At 34.7% G+C, this 19,124-nt stretch overlaps 1 protein-coding gene across 4 annotated transcripts in view; it reads right to left on the bottom strand.

Annotated features, from left to right (window-relative positions):
- The window catches only part of LOC112688152, a 61,367-nt gene extending 43,418 nt beyond the window's left edge, over window positions 1-17,949 (bottom strand). The window contains exons 1-18 of one of the 4 annotated variants that reach the window (XM_025561218.1): window positions 17,806-17,949; window positions 17,245-17,368; window positions 16,570-16,779; window positions 16,330-16,493; window positions 16,082-16,260; window positions 15,637-16,013; window positions 15,463-15,578; window positions 15,160-15,390; window positions 14,869-15,091; window positions 14,530-14,810; window positions 14,296-14,472; window positions 13,956-14,206; window positions 12,938-13,167; window positions 12,667-12,814; window positions 11,478-11,779; window positions 11,220-11,364; window positions 10,868-11,028; window positions 6,249-6,983 (exon numbers count right to left, since the gene is read on the bottom strand). In XM_025561218.1, the coding sequence (XP_025417003.1) occupies window positions 6,852-6,983; window positions 10,868-11,028; window positions 11,220-11,364; window positions 11,478-11,779; window positions 12,667-12,814; window positions 12,938-13,167; window positions 13,956-14,206; window positions 14,296-14,472; window positions 14,530-14,810; window positions 14,869-15,091; window positions 15,160-15,390; window positions 15,463-15,578; window positions 15,637-16,013; window positions 16,082-16,260; window positions 16,330-16,493; window positions 16,570-16,779; window positions 17,245-17,328 (3,411 nt within the window). In that variant the 5' untranslated portion in view covers window positions 17,329-17,368; window positions 17,806-17,949 and the 3' untranslated portion in view covers window positions 6,249-6,851. Of the gene's footprint in view, window positions 1-6,248; window positions 6,984-10,867; window positions 11,029-11,219; window positions 11,365-11,477; window positions 11,780-12,666; window positions 12,815-12,937; window positions 13,168-13,955; window positions 14,207-14,295; window positions 14,473-14,529; window positions 14,811-14,868; window positions 15,092-15,159; window positions 15,391-15,462; window positions 15,579-15,636; window positions 16,014-16,081; window positions 16,261-16,329; window positions 16,494-16,569; window positions 16,780-16,868; window positions 17,078-17,244; window positions 17,369-17,434; window positions 17,595-17,805 lie in introns of those variants that run through there. The other 3 variants (XM_025561217.1, XM_025561215.1, XM_025561216.1) reach the window with 3 other exon arrangements.
- Window positions 17,950-19,124: the final 1,175 nt, after the last annotated feature.

Here is a 19,124-nt window from a genome sequence, read left to right as displayed (position 1 = left end):
GTTCCGCATCGATTGACATGAAAAATGCATTGTATACTTAAAATAAATGATTTCGATGTCGCACGAAACGCACGAAAATCGTCCTCGGATATTTCTCTGGACAAATAAACCTGCGCATCTAAGCCGAACTCACTTTAGGGTACTATACACGACGGTTAACCCGCATGAATAAATTAACCAAATCAGAAATATGACACATTGAACGGGCAAATGTAACGATTGTAAAGAATAGTATAATGTACAATCACACGATGGCGCTACGTCGCATCCATTACACGCTCTTTCGAAGAACTATTACATTTTTAGCGAAAATTGTTTTGTCAGATTGGATATATTGTGTTGTTAATAATAAACAATAAGAGGGGTGACCATCGCATATCCACGATATACCTAGTATCAGAGACTACACGCGCGCGCGCATACACACACACACACACACACACACACACATAACCCTTTTACTGCATAGGGATTGTTGCCATAGGGACGGAAAACATAAACTGAATAGCTCAGCAAACCTATTGTTGTCATTTTATACGCACATGTATAGTATGTACATCGCGTACGACACACCGACAATGTGAACGTATACATGTATTATGCATATTGACACAGTCGGTCATCTTGCGTGCGTATTCGTTTTTAATAAAGTCCTGTACATCTTGCAGGAATTACATGGCGGCCACGACGCGTGTGCGAGCGTTATGTGTACAGCCAGTGCACGCACACACTGCCGAGGTACAGTGATGTGTATCGATTTTACGACCGCGATTATCGCGTCGCAGAATTGTGATGCAACTGTACGCGTATACACTTGATAGCCTGTAATATTCCTACACATCATGGAGTACAGACGTGGCTGTTAAAATACATTAAAAAAAAGTTTTGTACTTGTACACTATACTCGCGTACTATTTAAAAATAGTATTCGAAATATATATTATTCAAATACTTTATGATAATAGAATGTTGCTGAATTTATCAGCCAAAGCCGAGAGATATTTATGTACCGTTTTAAATTAGAGCACTTATATATTTCCTTACCAAAAAGTAAATAAATTTATCCAGCCCAGGAGTTCAAAACTGGTTCGGCACTTGAGAATGCGACTTTTGAAAAAATCTCTTCTTATCGCACACCTATAGTTATAAATGAACAGTTATGTCAAATATAAAGTTCATACATTTTGTATTTTTTATCATACAGCGATCGGCGAGTAAGCGATATTTTAATTTTAAATTCATAAATTATATTTTATTATTAATAACTGCAGTACAAATGTATTTGAATAATACCCGGATACTTTCAAATACTAAAAAAAAAAAAAAAGAGTTTCTTATTATACAACAATTAGTTAATATTACATTCACCTCGTGATATTATTTTATAATACCTATCTCATAACCGTTGGAGTGAAATTTATATTTTGAATATTTTTTTGTATTTCATATTTGTTATAAATTAATTATTTTTGTCTCACACGGTGCGTCGCATAATCGTGTTTTCATGAGTGCAGTAATAAAACATACATTAAATTAAACCCATAAATTATATTTAAAATACTTTATTGAATACTCCTAAAGATTTGCAGTGCATTATGAAATAGCTTTTTTCCATACGAAAAAAAAGATAGAAATATACCTGTGTGAGCTCGAATACTTTACGATGATAGGCCAGTCAAGACCTAGATAGTCTACAAAGTGACGTAACGTGTGCTGTCATCATAATATAACGTTTATAACCGCGTGATATACATTGAGCATGTATCGGAGTAGGGTATTAGAGAATTATAATAACTAGAGTCCGGATTTATATGCATTTAAAAAGTGTCAAATGTGATGCAAATATGCAAAGAAAAAGTGGCTAAATATGCAATTATATGCATTATGTTACACATTACAACATATTTAAAAAAAAAAAATACATTTTTACGATATACCAAATAAAATTCTAAATATTTTTTCAAAAACAAAAAAAAAAAAATGATAATATCCAATGCTTTATATTTCAGATCAATTAAATCAGTCTAAGACTTTTAGGAAATTTAAAAACGAGAATACAAATAAAAAAAAAACCTAAAAATAAATATTTTAGATCATTTGAAGTTACCTACTATCAAAAAACGAATAGAAAACTTAAAAAGAAATACAAAAGTTTTTAATTTATTAAAAACCCCTTAGATATGCATTTATGAACGAATATGCAATTACTCTCGAAACATGCGAAATATGCAATATAAAATTTGGTGTTTGAATACGGTGTGATATGAACCGTGGACAATTCAATCCTCCATAGACGTGCATACATTTAGTACAAAACGTGCAAATGTACATAAATCCGGGCTCTAATAATAACGCATCGGTAAACGCGACCGATGTTCGTTAAAACCGTTCACGTCCGTTTTCGGGCTCGTGATACCGGAATCCAGAAAAAAAAAAAAACAATACAATTACAACGGAATCGGTCGGGAACTTTTAATACGTGTTAAGATTAACGGCACTTTCTCCGGTCGAAACAATATAATTACGAAAACAAAAAATAAAAAATAAATGATAATAAATACAATAAACGAAACAATAGTAGTCGGTCGCGAACGAAAAACTCGTGCGCGCCGCCACATTATCAAACGTACGTATATATGCGTATAAACATCCATCGTTCGAAAACAATACTGTTCGCCCAGTGGAACGATATATTATAAACGTTTTGGGTGTTCGTCGGCGGCCGGAATTATAAATATCGATACGGTTTCGCAACGTTACCGGTGACGAAGAAATGCACGCGGCTCGAAAACGATTCCGCGGTTCGTTTTTCTTCGACGTCGCGGGTCGATTTCGATCGGAGTGAGATCCCGTGCCGAAACACGGTGACCAGACGTCCCGTTTAAAACGGGATCGTCCCTATTTTTATCATCACGACCCGTTTTCCCGACAAACTTCGAATGGTATGCTTTTTATCCCGTTTTAATCCAGTTATTTTCATATTATTTCAAAAATATAATAGTTTTGAAGCGCTAAATTGTCCTGTTTGATGATTAATTAAGATAAAATATTATTTAACAGTAAGTAAAAGAAAATATTTTATTATTTAGGTTATTTTACTAAAAAAGGGTAAATTAAAAAGAAAATAATTGTTTATGATATGACAGAAATTTGGACTTTAACTTTTGAGATTTGTGTGCATATGTGTCAATGTATATGGATGAAGGTTTTTTTTTTTTTAGAGGGAGGGGAAATAACAGCTGTCCCATTTTCTTATTATCTAATACGGTCACTCCACGGTAGCATCGTATACCGGGGCAACACGTTTCGTCCACTGTTGTCCGTTTACGAATTGTTTCTGATGCATTTTTCGCGATCGAAGTTGGAAAACGAAACGTCGTTGGGACCCGCGAAGAGGAACGAAAACGTTGACACGTTGCCGACGGATCGCGTCTCTTGGTCCACGGTTTTAGAATATTCGTTATAACGCAACCAGATTAGGCATAGGCACTATAGGCACTGTGCCTAAGGCCTACGAAAATGTGTGGCTACGATTTTTTTTTTATAGTATGCGAATTAGTATAAAACAATTTTTTTATGGTTTTTAACAATTTATATTAAATATGTTTTGGATTAAAATAAATTTTTTTAACATTTGTTAAAACTTTTACTGTATAAAAATATATAATAGTTATCATATAAAAGTTTAGATTTGATTTTTATGTTGTAAATATTATTGTTTTTAAAAGCTTAATACTGCATGAGATTCAACACTTCCTCCACCAAAGAGAAGGTTTCTTAACCATTTAAATACTGGACAACGGGTCATGCAAGGACAAGGGGCATAGGGCCTACGATAGTGTTAATCCGAGCCTGGACGGAACGTTGTCTTCCACCCGCTCGCCACTGCTACACATCAATTACTTATTAATAAAATAAAAATATATACTGTCATACATTTTTAGTTTAACGTACCAATAAAAGAATCCTCAGCTACACGAAATTGAACTGTATCTTGCCTTTTTTTGACAATTTCCAAATTTTTTACAACTTGGAGGTAATTTGAGTTAACCAAATGTTCCCATATTATTAAAATTTTTATTATTTTTTATAATTTATTGATCAGATAATTATGAAAGTAAATATATTTAAAATGATCACGATTTTACAAATAAACGGTATTTTATTGTTTTCATACAACAAATATTCAATAATGTTATAGTTTTAGTGTGCCATCGTCCAAAACTACATTATTTTGTTTCCGTACTAATAGTTGAACTGAAACGTAAAGTTTTAATGTACTAATATGATCAGTGTGCTAATGTAAAATTCAAAGATAGATCCCTTGGTTTTAAAGGCAAGTTTAGATGTCCAACCATTCAGTTTGTTTTGCTTAATAGAAACGGAAAGAGAATAAAAATCAATGTATTTCATAAAAAAATATAAAATAATATTGTACAACTTGGTTTAACTTGAAATGGATTTTACGAAAAAATTAAGGTCAATACAACTATATTAAAGAAAATGGATTCAAGTGAAAAGTGTAGATAAGAAGTAATAGCTAATAACAGCTAATGTAAAAAAATATACAAATAATGAGTTTGTATTAAAATGTTAAATAACTAAAAAGCAGTTAAAATAAACACAATAATGTATCTTTGTATAAATTAATGAAAAAAAAAAGATTTATTTATTTTCATATAGGCGTTATATGAAAAAAAAAAAGTCATTCATTATCATGTCCCGGTTCGGGGATTTCAAAACCTGGTAGCCCTATGTATAGAGCACATGACACAATCGCATTGTGGACACTTTTAACGAACAGACGCTCCAAACGGTTTAAATTAGTTCAATTAAGTGTAAGTCAGTTCCCCGGGAGTTTTTACTTAGAGCGAATGATGTCAAATCGAAAAACAAGAATGCCGTAGAGAGTTAAAAGAATAATAATTTTTGTGAAGTTGATTTATTTTTAATTTTTTGATTATCTACATTCTACGTGATATGCGCCAAATACATGCTTTTGAAACGACTAACGAAGTTCTTTTACATCGGATATTATTTCACCTTTTCAAACGAAGCTGACAATCTTCCAAATTCTTTATTGCCAAAATAAGGGATACAGATATACGTAAAATATTTTTTTTTAAAAACATAAATAAACTATTAAAATTGTTTTCCACAAATTAAAATGCTATTACTTAAAATACAATGACTTAATAAAATTAAAGGTCTAATTCAAATAATTTTAGAAAAAAAAAATAAATAATAACTATTCGATATTTTCCTTATAGTGAAAAACTGTGCCGATAACCGCTTTCGATGATACAACTTTCTCAGCTTAATCCCATTAAAAATGTATTATTGCCTTCAGTTATGACATTTTTAATATCGAGTAATCGAGTCCTTTGCGTGACCAAAGTCTTGATGCTGAATATTTCAAAATGAATCAAAGTCTTATCTTATTAAGTTTAAATATATATAGTGAACATATTGATTTGTACCGCAAACACAAATAACTAGTTATATACATATTGGTTTTTTTTTTTTGCTCAATTTCTAAGAAAACTAAAGACTGCAATCGCTGTGTAAACAACATAGGAATTACAGTAAAAAACGAAGGTCGATGATGTAAAAATCGGTACAAACATTTTACTATACTAGCAACAGGTTAGTTGATAATAATATAATTTGTCTGATAGTCTATTTCGAAGTGAGAATATCCTGGATATGGAGCTTTGAAAATTAGTTACGTTCGTGTTTCAGGTGATATCGGCTGACCTAAATCACTTAAAAATCAATATAGTTCGTTAAAGATTCCAGGCTTAATTTAGAAAACTAGAAAAACATTATAGCAATAATAATAATAGCAATTATAATTGAGTACAAAAGGTTTAAACTATAGCGGAATTCGGAGGAGGATATCTACTCCCCGTTGTATCTGTAGACTTGATTAATAATCAACGGTCACTTGAATAACGTTTTAATAATACGTTCAACGAAATATTGAAATATGAAATTTAAAAAATTCAAAATAAAAAGTATGAGCTTGTAAATTTTCCGAAAGAAAAACATATGAGTGCACTTACACTAAGTTGTGAATAATATAATATAGTAAAACATTTTTTTAAAAGTTATTTGTCGTTGCACATTTAAGGCATGCTCGTAGCTTTACGGGACAAACGTATCAAACGAAACTCTATGGCAGAAAGTTTGAAAACAAATCACGTTTTACAACTGTTTCGAACGGATTATATAGAATAAACCAAGAATAAGGATTTAATTTATATTTATTTTTCAATCGATAAACATACAGGACCGTGAAGTTAGGATTACAATGTTAGCAGAACTAACCGCACAACGTGAATAAGAATTTGAACTCGAAAGTCCAAGATGAGGGGGGGCTGGGGACAAACAGCTTATAGATTTCTAATTATAACTCTTCAAAAACCTTCCAACAATATTCAAATAGACTTGTTGAACATTGTTGGACATTTGTAGGAATTTTTCAGACTACTCATAATTTTTTATTTAAAAAAAGAAAATGGCTAAAAGACTGGCTAAAAAATGAAAAACTACTTATTTTAAATAAAAAATAATGTGTGGTCCAACAAATTCGAACAAATGCCCAACAGTATCCAACAAGTCTATTTGAAAATTGTTGGAAGGTTTTTGAAAAGTTAAATTAAAAATGTATTGCTAGGTGTGAAATTGACAGTACTAAATTTATCGTGAGGCAATTAAAAATTGGGTATCTAACTAATTTCAACAAGTCTTTTCGTAAATTATTGGGAGGTTTTTAAAAAGTTTTGCTAACATTGTAATGCTAACTTCACGGTCTTCAAACTTTCGTCAACAACTTCAACAATACTATTTTAACGATGAAGTTCCTTCACCCGCTCTATGTCTTGGACGAACATCATCGCCCAATCGGCTAATTTCAATTTTTCGACGGCCATAAATGTTTGGATGTCGTCGAATCGATTTTGACATGATTGCAAAAACGACTGAAAATAAAAATAATCACGTATCAACAAACATAATTAATGGGAACTATTCGTTGTACCTACACGTAATTCATATCGACAAGGTGCTATAGAACACAATGCAGTGATGTATTATAATGTTATTATAACATCACAATTGCATCACCGCAGTAATAACGCGGTTGTAGACCGCAACGACGTTAAAATCCGAAGTAAATTCACACGGTGCATGGGAAAAACGACGAGAACACAAAAGCGCGATTTCGAGTTTAAAAATCGATAGAGTCAAAAACCCGATTTTAGGTAACGCGTTTCGGTTTTCAAACGCATTACTTTGTTTTCACGAGACCATTAATTTTCATTAACCGCATGTGTTTTTCAGACCGCTCTCAATACACTTATAGGCGTTGTCGGTGCGCAAATAGCACACTCGTAGCGACGTAGTCCAACATGAATATGGGTGTAATTTATGTTTATCTTTACTGATTCGACGTTCGTACACATCGCGTTGCTGAATGTATATGAAAAAACGCGAAACGAAATGCGATGGAAAACGGTCGAGTAAGAGCGGTAAAAGTGGTCGTAAACGTCCAAATTACCGACGAGGACGATCAAGTGTTATGTGAAAAATGTGCAACCGTATTATAACGCGTCCCGACGCGAAATATAATAATAAACATACTATCAAACGATCTGGCCCCGAGTTCGTTGACCGAAATGGGTTACGTGCGCGCACGTGTGCATTCGTATTATTAATTGCGCGCAGCGTATAATACGCGCAAATTATCGAAGACAAACAATAATGACCACTGCCGACCGATGGCGTATGGTAAATACTAATTTCGCGTGATGATTGTTATTATCGTTTATGCAGCCCCTAAACATTGGAACGATGCTGCCGCGACCATTATCAACGCCCTCGCAGAAATCTATCACGGTGAACTGTGCAACGTCGTGTGCGTACAAGATGAGCCTGGAACGTGATATCCTGATTTACCGATTCAAGCGCGGAACAACACGTGCTACCAGGGGCGTATATACGAGAAGAAGGAGGTTGGGGGGGCTGGACTGGGCTGGGCTGGGCTCCCCAACCCCCGAGATTTCGGAAGACAATTTTTAAGCCTGTTTTAACCTTATGAAACGTAAAGTGTAGGATCTCGTATTATCATTCTTTTATGAATTATAAGTTTCAAATTGTTCATGTTCAGTATTATGCTTATTGATTTTCTATTGATATGTAGGTATTTTATTTTATTAAGTTCGTAAAAAAAAAAAAACAGCTATGGTTATACAATAGAAATTATAATTGTTTACTAAAATTCTAATTTTCATTTTTAATTGGTTGACATTTTGTCCGGAGGAAATTCTTGAATCCCCCGAATAATCTTAATATGCCCTAGTGCTCACCCTGTACACGAATGTTGTGTTTCGTCTTGCACTTTCACGAATTTTCATCGTCCGTTACACACACAAACATACATTGCAAAACGCTAACTTGGAAATTTATTACTTATGCCGATACTCACAACAGGCGCAGTACTGCGCAAGTATTGCCATCCAACGGTTGGCTAGCCCGTACGGGCATAGTACTGCATTAGTACTGGAAAACTAGTACTGGCTGCCAGGGTTGGCTCAATACTGGCTCTATATGTGCCTCGTAAGAATTGTGAGCAAAGGCCAGCAAATAACTCTTGTAGTTCTGCCAAGGTTGGCGGAATACAGACATAATAATTAAATACGTAATAGTTATTACGGCCGTAATAATTACGGGTCCCATATAGCCGTATAGGTGTAACTAGGGAGGGACTAGGAGCTAAGGGGGGCTTAGCCCCCCAAATATTATTTTAGCCCCTTTGTTAGAAATTTAAGATCCCCTGTGACAGTAGTTTAAGTCTTCAAATCAATATTAGAAATATTGTAAAAAAAATATGTAATTTGAATGTTAACATCTAGATAAAAAGAAATTGCAATCTACACTGGGATTAAACAATTTTCATAATATCATGCATTGATATTAAACTAAAATATGTTTAACACGTGCAATGCCGCGGTCCGTTCGTAGTGCTGATATCGTGTAGCCGTAACGAAGAACGATAATAGAATATCACAACAATATAGGGTTTTTCCTATGTATACTATCCGCCGGCAACAAAGTTCACGCGATCATATCCCTGCGCCACACCGCCACACCACCAATACATTAAACGCCATAGATGTCTTTATCGTCAAATGAAATATCATATCAAATATCAATCGTCTTTGTATTTTCGTATTTTCTTCCGTGGTGTACTGTGTTCGTGCTCGAGTTTTTTTCATTAATTCTTTTTTCTTTTTTCGCGTGTATATTTTTAATATTTTATACAGCGCAGTGATTAGTGAGCGTTTGACATTTATATTTTGTATTTTGTACAACTCAACCCTCAAGTTCTCAAGATCTCCGAAGTCTTAAGATTTTCAGAAGTTAAAGGTATCTATACATTCAAATCAACTATTAATTTATTGTAAGTACCTATATGTAGTAGTAAACGATAATAACACGTCATCATCATCAACATATCACGTCCGTTTGCCAAAACAAAATAAAAAAGTCAAGCTTACTCAAAATGCACATCAAATGAATGATATTAATTTTTACTTTAGATGTTATTACTACCAAGTTTCCAGATACTAACCAAAAAGAAATATGCAGCACACTTAGTCGTTGGTTTTCTGGTGCTAAAGATAGGGAAAGAGGAAAAAAGAAAGGAGTCTTAAGAAACTAAATTATGGAACAGAGGGAATTAATAATTAAATTTATAATTATTAAATTCCAAAATGATGGACATTTTAAATCTGATTAAGGAATGCAATTTTTTCCTAATTTCATATATTTATTTTAATTTGTTAAATAGAAAAATTGATCATATTTTAATTATGTTATACCTTCAAATTAATTAATTAAAAAATAAACTACATTTTACTTTTTAATATTATTTCTTAATATGTATTCTTAATTCTTAATCCGTATTTTTTCACTTCAACTTCCCTCTTTTCCATAATTTAGTTTCTTAAGACGCCTTTATTTTTTTGATGTGGAAAAAATTGCATTCCTTAATTAGGTTTAAAATGTCCATCATTTTGGAATTTAATAATTATAAATTTAATTATTAATAATGTTTTGGGGTATAAGTGGTATATACTTCCATGTTAAAATATGTTTTATTATTCTTTTAAATAGATATAAGCGTATTTTGTTATATACGATTTACACAAATGCATTTGTGAAAATTTCAAACTAAGTTTATCAACTATTAATGTTTTTGAGTTTATGCTAAGTACTGCAGAATATAATATATTGTATAATTTTTTTCTCATTCTGAAAATTAACTTAAATTTTTTAAGATATTTATGTATTTATTTATACTTTATGATATACCTAATATGTTTAACAATTTAAGCAATATTAATTAGAAGCATTTTAATTTTCTAACAGAACTGGCCTTTCAAATATTGAGTAGTAATGCCTTCACATTTTTACAACTGGCATTTTACTGGCCGTCAGTAATAGTGACAGTATTGGGATATGTCTGGGATGTTAACACTTTTATGTACTGTTTATCCACTACTAGTTAACTGATAATCAGTGCTGGCACACAATAAAGGCGAAGTACTGTCTCAAGGTGATAGTCGGTACCGACTATTGGTACTGGGCCAGTAGTGGATAATTAGTACAGAAAAGCGTTATCATCCCAGATATATGCCAGTACAGTTCCATTACTGACTGCCAGTAAAGCACCAGTATCAGTCAGTACTGGCGCAGTATTGTGCCTGTTGTTAATTTCCACTTGGGGTGTGACAATTTTTTTTTTTTTTTTTGTCAGCATTAGTGTTATTAGTGTTGTATTACTGGAATATATTTCACTCACGTGAAGGTTGTCGGCCCACAACCGCTGGTTGTCCGACCAGAAGACGATTCCGGCTCCGGTCTCCGACGTGTACCGTTTAACGTTTTTCACGGCTTTCTCGACGGCGCGCTCCTCGGTGATTCGGTCGACTAGAGATTTCGGGATCGCTTCGTACTCGTTACCTGCGGACGTGCGGAAACGATCACGTTGCGATTGTCGTTTCGGGTGAACGTTACGGTCGCGTAACGCGGACAAGTGTAGTGGCAAAGAAGCGTAAGCCGATGGAGGATTTAACCGATCACGTCTCATACGGTTGCCGAAACGTTTCGATCACGAGCGGACACGTTTCCGAATATTTCTACGGTGCACTTACCGACCGACAAAACGGGCAAATTCGTGTTTACGTTGTCCAGCTGGATCCGGAGACCGGAATGGCATTTCACGGACATGGTGGTCGCTTTCATTACGTCTTCGGGGCGCCCGCTCTCGTAGTTTTTGGCGAGTTTCTCGACGCGGATCTGCACGCGTGCGAATGGAACCGGAACGATACCGGACGGTTCGTGGGGACGAAAAGAAAACGGAAAGGTTAAAAAAAAACGTAAAATCCCGTAGCCGAAGAACCCGGTCTTACTTTTGCGCGGGCGCAGACGTCCTGCAACGTGTCCTCGCACTCGGAGCGCACCGAACGGAATTCGTACAATAACGCTTCCAACTTGGCCGCGTTGTCCGGATGTCCGTGCGACGGTTTCAGCTTATCGCGCAGCCGGTCGCGGATCGCCTTCAATCGCTGCCGCGTGGACTGGGATTCGTCGTCAAACGAGCTGCACTCCTGCGTCAACCCTGTCAGCCACTCCTGGTGATACGTAGACAACACGTCGTTTTTGAACTTCCGTTCGGCCACGTGCAGACCGTCCCGCAGGAAATCGCAGAATTCTGCGTCGAAAACAATCGACGTTACAACGCATTTTCGCGGTACTATCACCGCTTTCGATTTGCGAATTCGGTGCGAATGTACCGGTACCGCTTAGGGGTTATCGGTCCTCTCACTCCCCCCTCACTCCATATTTTCGTTGTACGCAGGTATAAGTTACTTTAATGACGAGGGAGTTAATGGGCATCGTTACGATGTTTTTAAGTTCGTTTACCGTTTCGATTGATATTTTTTTTAGTAAAATTCTTCTATTTAATTGGTGTTATATTACGATTTTTGTTATAATTTTCTCTATGTCCTCTGCACACGCTGTGCATATTTAATTGTTATTTTATCTGTTATCCGTATTTTCAAACATGTATTATTTTTTATTGTACATCTGTGTAATTGTCGAACTTATTGTTCAAAAGCAAAATTTCTGAATACCTGCCGTTAACATACGTAAAAATACTACTTGTAGATAACATTTGGTATAACTTTGGGAGTACCTCGATTTCCACACGTTTTTGCTGTACCAATAATGACAGTAACAATTATCATTGATAATTTGATACCCGGGAATCGTATACGTCAGAGGCGGCCAAACTTTTTTCGGCCAAGATCTACTAAAAATATATTTCATCTTTGAAGGTCGACTTCCTTGAAAAAATTTTTTATAAACTAGAATAAAAGATAAAAACTATACAGATAAAACCTATGGACAATTTGTTCATAATCACCACGATTAATTTTCGTGCTCATGGCCTAAAAATAAAATCTAACATGATCGACTCTGAAGTCGTCCGCGATCGACCGTTTGGCCGCCCCTGGTATACGTGATATGGAAGGAATCGGCTGTACACTCGACTGCACAAATCTTACGATCGATAATGATAAGAGCACCGCCGACCTGATAGTTTGGAAATCCATATCGACTCGGCTTGTGAAACGGTCGCCCGGATTTTTCCCAACGTTTCTACCATTATCTCGCGGTAGACCTGCGCGATGTCCGATTGTTCCGTGAGCCAAACGTTGTTCGATTCGATCAGCGCCATGTCCTGCGCATTACGTTTAATTGTTGCACACACGGTGTAGCAAATCGAACGACGACGTGGACATCGTGAAATAAAACCGTATATTATTGCACGCTCGTGAAAACGTGTTGTTATCCTGCCGCTTACCGCTGCGTTGTTTTGCGATTCCGATACGTATTGTCGCATCGCCAAGTGAATGTTGTTCAGAAATCTTGCACCGACGTCGGTCCCGGTGGAGCTGCCGAAATCGGTTTTGCAATAATCGTAAAACTTCGACTGTCCCCTGAGGAACGTGTTCGCCGAGTCGTTGGTGATTTTAATATTTTCCGCTTTCGAGTTCCATATCGTATCTCTCGTATGCGACTTGAGCAGGACCCCTACAAACAAAAATGTATCCAGAAATTTGGCACATGGGTGCCAACGTTTCGCCTCCCCCTCCCAACAAAAATTATTTATCTTTTTCCAGTAACCACCCGTAGGCCGTATAACAGCCTTTATGTTATCGTTATCTTTTTAAGTGCTTTCTAACTTATTTGTTACATTTTTGTTTTTAATGTATTCACTTTTTGTATTCTCTGGTGGAACCAGTTCCCGTTGATTATTTAATCAAAAATTTCCATTAAACAATTTTTAAGTGTTAGAAAAAGAAAACACAGATTAAATTTTAAACATTATGTTATCTTTATAAATCGGTCACAAATTTAAAATAGATTTATTTATTATTATTACAAAAAAAATATTTACAATTTACATATTTTTTTACGAGTTTTAAAGGAACTATACTCATTGATTATGTCATCATACTGTACACTTTTTGTGATGTCTGGTTCAATATTTAATATAGCCATTTAGTCGCGTTAATCGGTCATTCTCGATCGCAAGTATCTTATTTACGTTTTAAAGAATAGGTTTTTCGTTGAAAACTTTTGTTCCCCCTCCCATGAATATTTCCAATATTAGAATATTATCTTAGATAAAAAAAAAAAATTAACCAATTTATATTATTGTTCATCAACATGAAATGGGCTGTGTAAAAATCTGATACCGGCCGGGGCGATCGCCCCCTCTAACCCACTCTCTAAATACGTCACTGCCTACAAATAAATATTTCCGAAACACCGCGGTTCATTGTTAGCGTTGAACACAAAACTCGTATTGTTCTTACTGATATCGCGGTACGACTCGAAAAAATAATCCACGAAGGCTTGCGTCTCGGCGAGTAATTGCGACCAACGTTTGGATAGTTCCGCGATGTCATCTTTTCCGAACGTTTCTTCGACGTGACGCAAATCCGTGTGCAGACTGTCAATCATTTTTTCCAAGTTTAAAATTTCTTGGTTCACGGTAACTTTCATAATCCGGTTGATTGCATAATATTTTCGTATCAATATTTTTTTATCCAATTCGATCTCCACCCTGTAATTGTATCAGTTGATGTTAAACAAAACGGTTTACTAAAGTATCACTGTTTAGTGATTTTATTCTATAGTATAGAACTATCGTACGAATTTATCAATTTGGAAAGCGACTCTTTCGTTTTGCTCAGTGATCCGTAATCTATTCGTTTTAATAAATTCATGGTTTCAGTTTGTTGCTCCGACATTGTGCGCGTCAGATCGTTCAAAGCATCGACAATAACTTTAGCTTCTTCGTGCCCATGATTCCCGCCCTCCGGAAACAATCTGAAAATAAGTCCTTGTATTAAAGGAAACTATGATCGTTTTCTTCGTATTGTTTACTTGATAGACTTTATTAATTCCGATGTTGAACTTCTGATCGCTTCGTACTCCCACTCCACGGTATTGTAATGCGATTTATACTGATCGTTCAACTCGTTAGCCACCGAATCTACTAGGGCTCTGAGCGCGTTAGTTTTTTCGGACAGTTCCAACATTGGCAATTGTTCGATGTTTGACTGTACTAGTTCAACGTTTTTCGATATCAAATCTCTTTGCCGATCAAATCCCTCCAACAATTCGTTTGTTTTACGTTGTAAATGCTCGCTCATTTCTTGTGTAACCTGTATCGTCGTAACGTTTTATTAGATCAGATTCGTTATGGCATATTTTCCGAATTACTTTTATATGACGCTCAAGAATATTTTGATGATCTTCGATTTCGTCAGTTCTTCTTTTCGCAATCCCGTCGTTCATTATTACAGTACGCTGTTCGAGCCATTTTGCTGCGTCAGCATACCGTTCCTCGACGCCATTCGTCAAGAATGTAGTCCATGCGCATTCATTACTTAGCAGATCTGAGGTTATCAATTCCTCAATTAATTTCAACAGACGTTCATTAAAACTAAAAAAAAATAAAATTAAGACTAAAGTAATTTCGAAAACGTTTAAAACGAATGTTTGAGTACTAACGTTTTCTGGCAACTGTCGACTGCAGCTTTAAAGGGTATTATCGACGTTTCGATGGATTTCTTCCAGAATTTCGACTCAGATAAATAGTTAAACTCAGGAACCGATTTTATGATTTTCGGTAAAGAATTTAAAAGATCTTGAATATCCGCGCTAATTGTAGCGAATTCAGATGTCACTAAATCATTATACCCTGATATGGTATACATTTCACTCTCTCGATTTATTTGTATTCTTTCAACGAATACATAGTTTATTAAAGAAATATATTATATATTACCAAAAATTAAATATATGGAATTTTACCTGTTTTCAATGTTTATCAGTTCATCGTTACATTTTTTTTCAAACATTAGAACTTCGGTTTCGGTCGACGCTTGCACAAGAGAATCGAACGCGACGTTAAAACTGTCAACAAAAATCTACAAAAACTACGATAGAAACTTTGTTTCGGTAATAATAATTTATCAACAGTATTACGTTTAATTCCGTGTCATTGAATCTTAAATTCGTCTCGAGAGCTACTAAGACAATGTTCCTCGCTTCCGTTAAACGCTTCGAGTGACCGTCGATTATATCTATCGAGACGCGGAGTAGTTCGTAAATTACTTGTATAGCGACTTTAACGTCACTCAATAATAACCGGACGTCCATGATTGTTTCCGTTATATCCTGCAGTAAGCCGTCCGCTTCGTTTAACATTTCTTCGCCGATCGCAGTAATTTCGTCCGGGCTAAGAGATTCACCGGAATCCTTCATAATCCTGTCGAGCTCTTCTAAAGTTTTCATCGAGAGCGATTGAATATCTTCAGGCGCTTTGTCGACCAACGGTAACAGCACACTGTCAACGGTATTATCTGAAATGTTTCATATTGATTTTATATGTTATTCGATATTAATCTTTCCAATGCGTCGACGCTTTTACCGATGTTTCTCGAATACGTTTTCAACGATTCGGAGCCCTCAATTATGGTGGCGAAATTTAATTGTTTTTTCACTTGATATGTTAAGTTATCAATTAGTTTGTTCGATTCGTTCACAATATCAATCGACTTGGTTTGAAAAACGAAAATGTTGTCCGATATTATCGTTTCAGCGGCAGTTCTATGTAAGAACACGTTAATACACGCATGTATATGTATGACGATGGTTGGAAACGAACCGATTTCTCACCTGAACTTATCCCTGAAAATCTTTGTGATGTTAGCTTTTATATTCAACTTGACTTCATACGCTCTAAGCAAAAAATCCTGTCGAAGATTTTCGCTCAACAGAACTAATTTAAACCGGAGATCTTCGTACGTCCGGAAGTTTCCCAATTTGATAATGTTATAGTTCTTGCAAAGGATGAGAACAATTATCACTCGAACAACAGTTTAACAAGACGAGACGTAATATAAATCGCGGATTTACTTTCAAATATTTTTCGAAAAGCCATTCGAACGATTCACCCGAAAGCTCTGACATGTACTGCTTGTAACACGTCTCGATTAACGCAGTTCTTTTTTTTTCCAATTCTCGAGTTACGTTTGTGAAGTCGTTGATTTTTTGATTGCGTTTGTTTATCAAATCTTCTACGTCACCGAAAGATTTGCGTAGGAAATCGAATTGCATGAAATCCCCCTAAAACGTGAAAACACAAAATTAACGTTTTTAACGTTTTTCTGTACGCCATAATTTTATGACAATAAAAAAATTATTTTCGCAATAACCGAGTTTAAATTTTCGAGTATACTGGATAACGAGTTATCTATGGTAATCAAAAACTCGTCCAGTTTTTGAGAAGCATTCTGTATTTGACATCCGATTTCATCGTTTATCGATATAAAGATGTTTTCCACGATTTCGACTTTTCGATTGACCTGTTCCTTGAGTCTTTCCATTGCTCTGCTAACGGTATGACTGATGTCGTAGTTCGGCTCTACACCACGGACATTATTTAGATATTATTTTTTTTTTTCGTTGATAAAAATCATTAAGCGCAACAGTTTAATACACGAATAGCTATGCTCAGAAAAACTACGTTTTTACGCAGTATAACATGATTCGTATTGACGCGATAGTGTTATTAAAAAATTTATACCATACCGATTCGCGTTTGCAAGCTTTGTATAAGTAAAATCTCCTCGTTCCGGTCCGATTGATTTTGCGCACATATTTTTTCAACTGCATCTTGGTTGCTTGGTTTTATCAAGGGTTGGTTAAAATTGAACTGTGAAAAACAATATATACATTGATATTATGGAAACACAATGCTACAACTATCCCGGATTAATACTTAGTCTAATGTAGATCATTATCATTGTACAACGGAATAAATTAATGGCTATGTTAATTCACACTCACACGTAATATGTTAAACTTAAATAATTTTTTTTTTTTTTTTATTATTTTAAGTGTATATCAAAAGCGATAAAAACCGATTAGATTATTGCCTAGCAATGAAAAATATAGTGTTTACATTTTTTCCATGGCCATGATCAAGGATTTAAAGTATATATTATTATATTATAATTATTATTATTATTATTATTATTTAAACTATATATTAATGTTACAAATATTTTATAAGTATAAAAGTTCTAAAATAGAAAAAAATTAATTTTAAATAAGTGTATTGATGGTCTACAAAAATTCAACTGAACTAACTTTACTTGTGCAATACTCTATACCAGTGGTGGGAAACTCAATGTTACTAGAGAGTCAATTTTCAGAAAATTATAATCCAGCGGGTCAAAGCATAGGAGAAAACAAAAAAAGGTCATTCAAAATATGAATATTAATTAGAATTTATGTACGCCGAAATAATAATTCAACACACATGACAGCACGACACGAATGATACGAAGAAACTGGTATATAGTTAAATAGTTCGATACAAACATAAACCTTATACTAGACACTAGTAGACGGAGCATCACTGGTTGGCGGAATTGAACGCCGTGTGGTCACGACTATTCTCATATCAGTGTTATCATTTTTGACGACATAAAATATGTTTATTCTCATATTTATACAGTATATTATTATTAAAACATTTAAAAATCAATTTGCCCAATAAATAATCCCGTAAACTTAGTCCACAAAAAAAAAAAAAATAATAATCCTTTAATAAAAATGATTGAATTTCTACCTAATTATAAATGTATAATATAATGATATAATGATATTATTTGTATATGCATTCTTATCATACAATAATTTTTAAAACGCAACAAACGATCGCCGACCTGAAATTCTATTACGCATGTCCGTGGTAATTGAGTAATAGTAGAACAGTGCACTCACGTCCGACCGCTGGTACTATACCCATGCTCCGTCTATTAGTATAAGGTCTATGGTTACAAACAGCTATGTTTGAAAGCTATACGTACACATACATTTGGCATTTAGACATTTAAAAATGTTTAATACCAGACAGCAATTATTATATCAATAAGCTAAACTCTATGCTGTTAGAGCATAGACGCTAAATTTTGAAATTATATGATGTAATTTGAAAATATAGCACGGGCCAGATAAAAAAAGCTCACGGGCCGCCAGTTGCCCATCCCTGCTCTATAAAATTATGTAATTTACAACGGAGAGGTTATACAATTGTTGACATGCTGACCGAATGCATTATGAGCTGTTAATTATATGTACAAAAGAGTGCAATGACGATTCGAAAATGTTCTTGAAACACACAAGGGAAGTAGGCCTACTACACCGCTGTTTAATTTCCACCCCAAACCGCAATCGCAGGAATCGAAAAAATACTAAGCGTTTACCTGATTGTCAGAAGCATGGAATGTCATCGAATCTGACGAGTACTGATTCATAAACAATACTCTAGTTGACGAAAAGTTTGCCATTTCGTATTAGTCTTGTTTTGATTTAACTCTTTACTAACGAATTTTGACGAACGATATTCAATAGAACTTTTATTCAAAATACGCTTCATAACATAAAATTGTAAATACGCAGCC

Source organism: Sipha flava, unplaced genomic scaffold (assembly GCF_003268045.1).
Source record: "Sipha flava isolate LNK unplaced genomic scaffold, YSA_version1 37_pilon_pilon, whole genome shotgun sequence".
In the NCBI taxonomy this organism is placed as follows: domain Eukaryota; kingdom Metazoa; phylum Arthropoda; class Insecta; order Hemiptera; family Aphididae; genus Sipha; species Sipha flava.
This window is presented reverse-complemented; position numbering and strand designations above follow the sequence as displayed.